General features: G+C 39.0%; 1 protein-coding gene across 6 annotated transcripts in view; it reads left to right on the forward strand.

Moving 5' to 3' along the window:
- MITF (melanocyte inducing transcription factor) overlaps positions 1–11,042 on the forward strand; it is a 230,614-nt gene extending 219,572 nt beyond the window's left edge. For all 6 annotated transcript variants that reach the window (XM_040247238.1, XM_040247233.1, XM_040247236.1 and 3 more), the window contains 2 exons: positions 1,562–1,709; positions 7,474–11,042. In XM_040247238.1, coding sequence (XP_040103172.1) covers positions 1,562–1,709; positions 7,474–7,875 — 550 coding nt within the window. In that variant the 3' untranslated portion in view covers positions 7,876–11,042. The remainder of the gene's footprint in view (positions 1–1,561; positions 1,710–7,473) is intronic.
- The last annotated feature ends 226 nt before the right edge of the window (positions 11,043–11,268 follow it).

Here is an 11,268-nt window from a genome sequence, read left to right on the forward strand (position 1 = left end):
GCTTTAGATTATGGCACAGGAGGTTTTCCATACATAAAATTGTTTTTGGCTTTACCATTGTCATTATTATCATGGATATTTTCTATAAAAGAGCTCAGGTTAATTTCAAGCACTATAGAAATATCACTGTTTAGTTGTAATTTTATTCTTAATGATATTTTGGGGGCACTCTTAAGTTTTTCAACTTGCTTTTACCTACATCTTCCCTGGTAGTTCAGTTGGTAAGAATCTGCCTGCAATGCAGGAGACGGGTTCTATCCCTGGGTCGGGAAGATCCCCTGGAAAAGGAAATGGCAACCTACTCCATTATTACTTGCCTAGAAAATTCCAATGACAGAGGAGCCTGGCAGGCTATATAGTCCAAGGGGTCGCAAAAGTCAGACATGACTTAGCTGCTAAACCACCAACCTTACCTACACCTTAATGGCCTTTTCAGTGTTCTCATATAGGAATGCATTAGAACGATAGTGTTTAAAAACCCTAAGGCACCAAGCTCAGGCTGCCTGCGTTTGAATTAGAAAACCTGTTAGATGTGTGACTTGGGGAGGAAATTTTCCCCAAGTATTTCATTTTTCTTACCTGTTAAAAAAAAGGAGGCGGCGCAGGGGGCGGCACAGAGCAGACTATTTCTATCTAGTCTAGTTGATTTGAGGATTCAGTCTCTTGAGAGAAAGGTGGTTTAGGGGATGGAGTCTGGTGCCAGATTCTCCAGGCTTCCTGGCTCGACCATTTCCTAGCTGTATATTTAGAGCAAATTATTTAACCTGTCTGTGCCTCTGTTTTTCAGTCTATAAAATGGGGATAATATTAATGTCTACCAATTGAGGTTGTTATGATTAACGAGCAGAAAACCACTTTAAAAAGTACCTGTCAGGCAGCAAATGCTATTTAAAGGCAGCTGTGGTTATTACGATGTTGAATCCTAGCACAGCACCTGCTCCGTTGTTGGAACTGTATTCTAGACTTTTTTCAGCATACTCATATAAAGTGTCTACTTTGATTCTAGCAACATACCTATGGGGCTGCTCACAGAAGCATAGCATCACCATTTTATTGATGAGGACATGGAGACTGAGAGAATTTATAACTGGCCTATGAATATTCGTGATAAAACCCAAGGATGCCACTTTGATGATGCATACAATTAAGCAGTGGGATCTCACAGAATTTTTTTTTAACTGTATATTACTCTGTTTTAATTTTATAATCCTAGAAAGCTATAGTATTGAATATAGTGTTTAAGAATATTGACTTTGTCATCAACAGACCTAAATTTAAGTCCTGACTCGGCCTTCATGTAGCTCTGGAATGGAAGGCTATTTGAATCATCTCTGATTCAGTACATGCTCAGTGGCCCTCCTTTGCCAGGCACCTGTCTGGCTGAAGTAAGATAAAGTAGAAGATGTGGGTAAACTGTGTCCAGCATAACTAGCACTCAGTCAATGACAGTGATTCTCAACTTGTAATTGTTATTTCATCTTGAGAAACTGAATGCTCTGAGTATTGAATTTTCATGGAGCATCCAACACTAAAACTCTGTTTCCTTCCATTTTCATTCCAGAGACATGCGCTGGAACAAGGGAACCATTTTAAAAGCTTCCGTGGACTATATCCGAAAGTTGCAACGGGAACAGCAACGTGCGAAAGAGCTTGAAAACAGACAGAAGAAGCTGGAGCATGCCAACCGGCACTTGTTACTCAGAATACAGGTACTTGCCGTGCGCAGGGTGGAGGTGACTGGAGATGGAGAAGATGGGCTGTAATGAGCCATAAGGGGCCTGACTTACGTGAGACTGTCTGTACTCATTATTTGTGGATTCTATTTTGTGCTTTTGTTTCCGTGCAAAACAGTTATTTGAAAGCCCCAAACCGACTCTTGTGGCACTTACATGCTCATTCACACATGTGCAGAGTGGCCAATGTGGCTTAGCTGGTGTGTTTATTCCGAGTTAAGGTTGAACAATGCTCTATCTTCTTCTTTCAGCTCATACTATAAACAGGTGTCCTTTTTGCTGTGTTTTCAGTGTCCTGTTGTTCACATTTTGTGGGGTTTGGGGATGATTTGCTGTTTAAAGTGGCCGGTGAGCATGGCCCTGAAGCGCTTTCTCATCTTTCTGAGCACAGCAAGGCTGTGATGTGCTTTATGGAGATATGTTTCATTCAGGCATGAATTGTGGTCCTCTTGGCCTTGAGTTTAATATTAAAGAGTCAGTGATATGTTGTAAACAAGTTGTCTTTAAACAGAGACACATAAAGTTACATGTTGATTAGTTGGTGAAATGTGCCTGGATGCTTTATTGTAGTTGTTTAGTCACTAAGTCGCGTCTGACTCTTTTTTTGCGACCCTATGGACTGTAGCCTGTCAGGCTCCTCTGTCCATGGGATTTCCCAGGCAACAGTACTAGAGTAGGTTGCCATTTCCTACGCCAGCAGATCTTCCAGATCAGGAATCAAACCTTGGCAGGCGGATTCTTTACCACTGAACCACTGGGGGGGCTCATGTTCAGATGCTTGCAGGAAAGTAATCCTCTGTTTTCACCAGGAGCAGTGTTCAGCATTCACGAATTCAGTGTTCATAGCAGCTCTGTAGCACATAATCGTCTTTGACCAATCAGGCTCATGTGATAAAAAGCACCATAGGCTGAGAGGTTTACACATCAAACGTTTATTTTTCACAGTTCTAGAGGCTGGGAAATCTGATGCTGGCCGTTTCATTGTGGGATTGAGGTCCTGCTTCTTAGTTCATAGATAGCTGCCTTCTTGGTATTACTTCACACTACAAAAGAGTTGCAGGATCTCTCTGGGGTCTCTTTTATAAGGGCCTCATCCCATTTGTGAAGGGCCCCTGCTTGTGACCTAATCACCTCCCAGAACCCTATCTCTAAATACCATCCTATTGGGAATTGTTTCACCATATGAATTTGCTGGGGGCGGGGGCACAGATTTTACTCCATAGCTATAACTACTGTAAGTCATGACAACTCACAGTAGTTGTTAAGTACAAAGGTGTCTTAGTATTGAAGGAGGCGCAGTCCATGGTCAAAGCTCATGTTTATAGGGAACCTGGGGACACCTTGAAAATCTTATCATCAGGATATAAATTTTAGAAATTGTTCCAGATAATGAAGTTTTCCATATGTATCTTTGACTTGCTCTTAAAGGGAGAAAAGTGATTTTAATAATACCTGGACTTCTTATGTCATTCCATTGAGGGAGCATACATACCAATGTAAGCATATCAGCTCCTGTTGCTTCTTTGTCACTTGGCTTTTCATGCTAAATATAAAGATGCAACTTCCTTTCAGACTGTCTTAGAGAAAGAAAAACTGACTTTTTGGTTATGATTAAAGGAGTTGGCAAGAGTCATTTTACTTTACTTGCTCACTTTGAACACAACCATTGAATAAGGGTTAATGACATTTTATCTTCTTCTTGAGTAGATGGACCTACTTGTACCCAGTTTTGCCATATACCAATGGTTTCTCTCTTTCTTTTCTTTTTTTTTTCATGTTTCCAGTGCAAATAATTGTGGAATAGCAATGCAGAGTATGGCAATTGAAAGGCTATCTAGTGATGTTTATACCCCGACATTACATTTACTTAACAGAGCAGATTACTTATGATCTCTGATCTTGTTAATGCCCCACAACACTGTCAACATTTCTAGATGTCACATCTCTTGTTTCACTGCAGTAATCTTCAGTCCCGGATCAGAGATGCAGAAGATGGTTTTCTTCTTGGGAGAGCATTTTAGAATCTTGGTAGTAAAACAGAGGTTATATGTCATTTGGAAATCCCCCTTACCCTCTTCCCTTTTTTGGCCTTTGCTGCTTGCTTTATGTAATTAGCTAGACGTCTTTTGGTCTCTTATACTTTGTATATATACCCATTTTTAAAAGCAACTCATACTAATGTGTTATTTCTTTATGCAAGTATTCAGTTCAGTTCAGTTGCTCAGTTGTGTCTGACTCTTTGTGATCCCAAGGACTGCAGCATGCCAGGCCTCCCTGTCCATCACCAATTCCCGGAGTTTACTCAAACTCATGTCCATTGAGTGGGTGATGCCATCCAGCCATCTCATCCTCTGTCATCCCCTTCTTCTTCCGCCTTTAATCTTTCCCAGCATCAGGGTCTTTTCAAATGAGTCAGTTCTTCGCATCAGGTGGCCAAAGTATTGGAGTTTCAGCTTCGGCATCAGTCCTTCCAATGAATATTCAGGACTGATTTCCTTTGGGATTGACTGGTTGGATCTCCTTGCAGTCCAAGGGACTCTCAAGAGTCTTCTCCAACACCACAGTTCAAAAGCTTCACTTCTTCGGCACTCAGCTTTCTTCATAGTCCAACTCTCACATCCATACATGACCACTGGAAAAACCACAGCCTTGACTAGATGGACTGTTGTTGGCAAAGTAATGTCTCTGCTTTTTAATATGCTGTCTAGGTTGGTGATTACTTTTCTTCCAAGAGCATTACTTTTCTTACTTTTTGTCTTTTAATTTCATGGCTGCAGTCACCATCTGCATCTCAATACAAATATTAACATATAATAACTGTTCTGAAAGAGAGGCTAGGTTTAACAAATCAATGATATTGTTGTAAATAAGATGTCTTTAAACAGAAACACATATAAAATGAAGTTACATGTTGATTGGTTGGTGAAAGGTTGTGCCCAGATGCTTTATTGTGGTTGTTTAGTTGCTTGGGTTCCAAATATATCCATTCATGTGAAAAACAAATACTGTGAAAAATATGAATTGGAAATTGTATGGTGACTATGTCTTGGGTTTCTCCCAGTGCTAGTGAAGCAGCCTTTAGAACTTCTGTGTATCATGGAAAGCATTATTAATTAGGAAAGCTCTGTCATGCAGTGAACCTGAATTTTCTAGATGAGACTTGTCACACTAACAATCTAAGTAAAAGTTTAATTGGCTGGTAAACATTTTTAATTAAACAACAAAAGATTAGAATAAGACGTGTGCCTCCATTCATTCAACTTGTTTTATTTTTTTAAGACATACTACAAGTGTGGAGGCACTGCTTTCATCTTGTGGGTGTAGATTTACAGTAGTGCATGTGATCAGCTTGAGCCTAAGGGATTCCTTTCATTTTCACCCTAAGTGATGCATGCAAAAATGTTCACAGAAGAAAGACCATGAAGCCTTAATATCACTGGGACTGGAATTTTATTATTAAACAGCCCATGGTTTTCAAATGATGCCCAGGGACACTTGTGTGTCTGGAAATCACATGAAGGAATATGCAGATAGTGTTGTGACATCTCAGACTCCTGTCTCTCACTTGTACTGAATCTAGAGAATGTCCTTGGAGATCAGACAGCCTTTCATACAGGCTGAACATGACATGTGTTTCTAGGCTTGTGGGCAAAGGTTGAGAGGTTTGACCTGTTGTGTCCTTTGCCTTCTCTCCTGATGCAAGGTGACTTGCTTCATATATATAGTCTATTATTTTTATTGTATCATAAAACATAGGAAGATAGCATAGGAGCATAGCATAACATTTGGCACATAGGAGCAAATGTTCTCTGGGGTCAGTTGTTGTCTATACGGTTCATTTTACAGAGGATCTAAGGATACTCTTGTATCTTGGGCTTCCCTTGTGGCTCACCTGGTAAAGATTCTGCCTGCCATATGGAAGACCTGGATTCGATTTCTGGGTTGGGAAGATCCCCTGGAGAAGGGAAAGGCTACCCACTCCAGTATTCTGGCCTGGAGAATCCCATGGACTGTATAGTCCATGGGGTCGCAAAGAGTCGGACACGACTGAGGGACTTTCACTTAAGGATACTCAGGAAGGGAGGCAGGAAGGAGCTTGTTTGAAAGGCTTTCCCTATTTGTGTCTCTGTGTCCTTGCAGCGCCTCATGATGAGGACCCACCCTAAGGATCTCATTTTAACTTAATCACCTCTTTAAAGACACTATCTCCACGTACTGTCACCTTCCGAGTTACTAGAGGTTAGGATTTCAACGTATGACTTGAGGGTGATTGTTTTTCAGTCGCTAAGTCATGTCCGACTCTTTTTCGACCTCATGGACTATGACCCCCTGAGCCCACCAGACTCCTCTGTCCATTGAATTTTCCAGGCAGGAATACTGCAGTGGGTTGCCATTTTTTTCTCCAGTCATTTTGGGGAGGGGACACAATTCAGTCTATAGTAGGAAGGATATGAAAAAGTTGTAGGAAGAGATTGTTCCTCTTACACATAAGAACTTTCTTGTGAAATTAAAACAAAGTAACTCCCTTTGCCTTGATGAGATGGGTTAAATGATGTGACTTTAGTTACTCGTATGGCACTGTCATAACTTCTGCTATTATTATTCAATCTTTATTTGTTCCCCATGCCCTTAGTATCACAGTAACCTTTTCATTGCACCTTAAGCCAAAGAAATACCTACCATTTCCTTGTTAGGTCTTAACAATTTAGTAACCATTTCAGAAGATAAAATGTATAAATTGAAAGAAAAATCATATTTTCATTTTATTTTTAAATAACCATGTTACTACCAGTGAGATGTGTGCGCCTGTTGGGGCACGGCCTCTCCAGCCTTGGAGTCATTTTGGACGCTGTTACCCTCTTTACCATTCCCCATTTATTTTCATGCAGGACTTGGTATTTTTTGTTTGTTTTCTTTTTGAGTCACAGTAACCATCTGAGACCTGGCTTTGTGTTGATATGATATGATGGAAAGAGTGTAGCACAATCTCATACTGGAACTATGAAACTATATTTAGTTTGATCATTCTTGCAGTAAGGTGCATTCTCCTTGAAACTTTAAAATAGTCCCAATATCCCCGAGAGTTTATTGTAGTACCCACGGATATCTCTGCACAGTTTAGGGACCATGGGACTATATTATTTACTGAATATTTTCCTTTAATCAGCTCACATTTTGACATTTTGCTTTTTATATTTTTTGACTTATCTTCACTGTGAACATTAACATGTATGAGAGACTGTCTTACCTAATATATAATAAAATCCATATACCACCTTAAAAATCATTTTATACATTACCAGTGATACAGTGTACTTTTTAAAAAAATGACACTTATTAATTTGAAATAGCAAAGAAAAGTTTATTTTAATAATTTATTGTCTTCTGAGGATATGATTTAAAAAAATACTTTACTTTTTGTAACAATTTTAGGTTCAGAGCAAATATGACCTAAAGTCATAGATAGTTCTTATATACCGCCTACTCCTGCATATGTATAGCTTCCCCTGATATTAATACCCCCACCAAAGTGAGACATTCTAACAGTGGATGAGTCTACACTGACACGCCATTATCACTACTTGACCTAAGGATTGACTGTTAGCGATGCACATCCTTTGAGTTTGGACAAATGCATAGTGACAGATAACCATCATTATAATATCATGTTCAATATTCACTGTCCCAAAATCCCCTGTGCACCACCTTGTTAAGTGTCTGATTTCTGTTGTCCTTTTAGGAACTTGAAATGCAGGCTCGAGCTCATGGACTTTCCCTTATCCCATCCACGGGTCTCTGCTCTCCAGATCTGGTGAGTCGGATCATCAAGCAGGAACCCGCTCTTGAGAACTGCAACCAAGACCTCCTCCAGCATCACGCAGACCTCACGTGTACAACAACCCTGGATCTCACAGACGGCACCATCACCTTCAACAACAGCCTCGGAGCTGGGACCGAGAGCAGCCAGGCCTACAGCGTCCCCGCAAAAATGGGGTCGAAACTGGAAGACATCCTCATGGACGATACCCTTTCTCCTGTTGGCATAACTGATCCACTTCTTTCCTCGGTGTCCCCCGGAGCATCCAAAACCAGCAGCCGAAGGAGCAGTATGAGCATGGAAGAAACCGAACACGCTTGCTAGCAAATTCTCCCTGCTCTCCTTTCTCACAAACTGCTTCCTTTCTTGATCAGCAGATTTAATAATTTACCTGAAAGGGGTTTTCTTGATCATTTTCTTTTAATATGAAAAAAAAAATTTTTTTTTCATGCTTTATCAATAGCCCAGGATATATTTTATTTTTAGAATTTTGTGAAACAGACTTGTATATTCTATTTTACAACTACAAATGCCTCCAAAGTATTGTACGGTCGTGTACAGTATCTGTGAACTGAATACACCCAGACTTTAGCTTTCAGAGCAAGAGGATTTTGGTGTCAGAAAAATTTCTGTCCGTTTTTATTCAGGGGAAACTTGGTTTGCTATCTGTATGCCTGCAACTTCCTTGGAAATGAAATGTAAAGTTTAATTGAAAGAATGTAAAGCAACCAAACAAGAGAGAGAGCGAAAGGGAGAGAGAGCAAGACAGAGAGGAGAGGAGTGGGGAAAAACAGAAGAAGAAAGGAATCTGTGCTAACCTTTTTCCATTTTGTAAGTGTATTGATTCATTGGTACTGCCTTAAAGATACAGTACCCTTTTAGCATCATTTAGTCTTTATACTGCAAATTCTTTAAAGAAATACTGTATTCTGTAAAAAGAAAAAAAAAAATGCAGCCATTTTCATGTGGATTGTCTGGTTAGAAAACAACCAGTACCTTAGGTGCAACTGAATTGAAAGGAGATATAGGCCAAGGCTCTGAAACATGGAGTCTCGTCTTGCTCGTCACTCTGTGCTCTGGGACAGGTTTCCTCATCAGTGAATGTGATTCAGTTTTTCATGAGATAAATTTTATTTTGAAATGGACATTAATGTCCTCTCAAAGCAAAATATTGAGGAGCACTGAAAGTTGTTTTTTTTTTTTTTCTCAATTTCACTTTTGATAAGAAAACCAAACTGGGCACATTTCTAATTGGCTTTACTATTTTTATTTTTAAATTATGTTTTACTGTTCATTTGATTTGTACAGATTCTTTATTATCATTGTTATTTTCATTATGTTTGTATTAATTTGTAAGAAAATGCATCTTAAAATGGCAAGTTTTCAATATTTTTACAACTCACTAGTGGTTTTCCGCATTTGTACACACATGAAAGAAAACTTTTATGCAAGGTCTTGCATTTAAAGAGAGCTTTGTGAATATTTTGTATATTACAGTCTCACTCAGAACTGTTTTTCCACACATTTAAGGTGTAGTATAAATAGGCTAAAACTGGCTTTCAAAAGAGAAACAACTTACATATTTATTTTTAGTGATATAAAACTAGCAATATTCTTGGAGAATGATAACCATAGCATTAATATGCCTGTTATGGTAATTCAAATTGGGGTTTATTTCAGCAAACCTGAATGTTTTTTTAAAGAGAGAAATACTGTATTGGCCAATTACTGTTACTTGATAACAATGTTTTAACGAACAGCAATGTTGTAAAGTTAGTTTCAGTGCATTATCTACTTGTATAGTCCTATGCAATAACAGTAGTGTTACTTATATTCTATCAGGCCTAGATGTTTTATACAGATGACATATGGTGTTAAGAGGCAGGCTGTTGAATGGAATTTCTCAGTAGCAGCCTACGATTGAATAGCAAGTGGCATAAAGCATATCCATTCAGAATGAAGTGCCTTAAATATAGCAGTAGTCTCTAGCACTGACTGAACTGTAATGTAGGAGAAAGTTTCAAGATGGTATCTATAATCAAGAGGGACGTGTAGCATGGTGCCTATGTAGACAATAGAAGAGCTTCCAGTTTTCCTTCAGATATTTTTAATATGGAATATATTTTAGTGACAGAGTGCCAACTTCTTTCATCAGGAAACCTTATTCAGGAGGGTTTTTTTGTTTTTGTTTTTTTAAGAAAAACAGTTTAAATGTCAAATGTGAATTGGTGATGGGTATTGGAGGGTTCAGGGGGAAGGAGTGATTGTCAGATACGTGAATGGATGGCTTACATGAAAATAATCAACTGCATAGTTCCCATGCACGTTGGGCAATGAGAATCCTTGGAAACATTGATGATGCTATCAGTTTTATAGCTTTATGACTTAAGGGGGTAGGGAAAATTAGTTCCCATTCTCTCAACCCCTCTTAATTGTATAGCTCTTTTCCTAGAATAGTGATGCAAATCTGCATGAACAGCTAATTGTACCATAGTGTTCATTGATACAATCATAGCATTGTCTATTTTTTCTCTTCATATTTATATGGGGGGAGGGGAGCTGGGTGCAAAAGTCAAAGATTGCAATGGTATGATGCTAGTTTTCCTTAGCTGATCATGAGAGTTCTTAAAAATAGAGCAAGGTTGACTCACCCATGGCCCAGGGAATTTGGCCAGGGTTAAGCCAACTCATAGAAAGCTTTGTTGAAAGCATGGCATGTTGCGCCACTGCCCTGACACTCGCAGCTCCTGAGCTCACCATTGCCTGCTTCTCCATCCCCTTCTTAACAGTTTCTGGAAGGGGACAGGTGAGCAAGCTCAGGAGAATGCTGCAACCTTGGGGGTGGTTTTATTTATTTCTTTTTTGCCAAATAGAGTGTGCATATGTTTTAGGGACTAGCTAAGCCAAGAGGTGGTGGTTTGGGCTCACTGTTTGTGACAAGGAGAATGGTCCACACCACTCCCCCCACCCCTGAGTGCACAACTGTGACTCGGGGTTGGGCCTCCGTACGGAGTAACCAAAATGCCAAACTTGTACACCTGCCTCTGAGTATGGCAATGGAAATACCAAACCTTCTGACTTTGCCAAAAAACCATACAACCAACCTGGTCATAGGATGACAGAGTTTTTTCTGGTTGTTTTAAAATATTAAAGCAATAAGAACAAATAAAATACATAGGAAGTTAAAAGATATAAAATAAAGCACAAAGGAATGCACTTATTAATATTTTTTAAAAATGCACTGGGGAAAGTTGATGTTGATAACAGTATATTAAAGAAAACCCTATTTCTTGAAAAAATAAATGACAAATGACTGTCTCTTGCGGACGCTTGGTACTGTAATGTTAATACTAGTCACCTGCTGTTGGATGCAGCAATAATTTCTGTATGGTCCATAGCACTGTATATTATGGATCAATATTAATGTATCCAGTGAAATAATTGAACTGTTGTTCTTGATAGCCTCATTAAAGCATTTGGTTTTTCACATAGTGGTGGCCAGTTGTGTTTGGTTAATGCCAATTTTGAATATTGTTCGCCTTATCAAAAAAATAGTGCACAATTTCTTCTGACTTAATAACTAACAAATTGCATGAAAAATTTTAAAATGCTGGTAAGTACTTTAAAAAAAATTATTTTAAATACCACTCTAAGATACTACTTTTTGATTATTTTATGACTTGCACTCAGATGAACTGTAATTATCCAGTTTTTTCC

This window comes from Oryx dammah, unplaced genomic scaffold (genome assembly GCF_014754425.2).
Source record: "Oryx dammah isolate SB20612 unplaced genomic scaffold, SCBI_Odam_1.1 HiC_scaffold_9, whole genome shotgun sequence".
NCBI lineage: Eukaryota > Metazoa > Chordata > Mammalia > Artiodactyla > Bovidae > Oryx > Oryx dammah.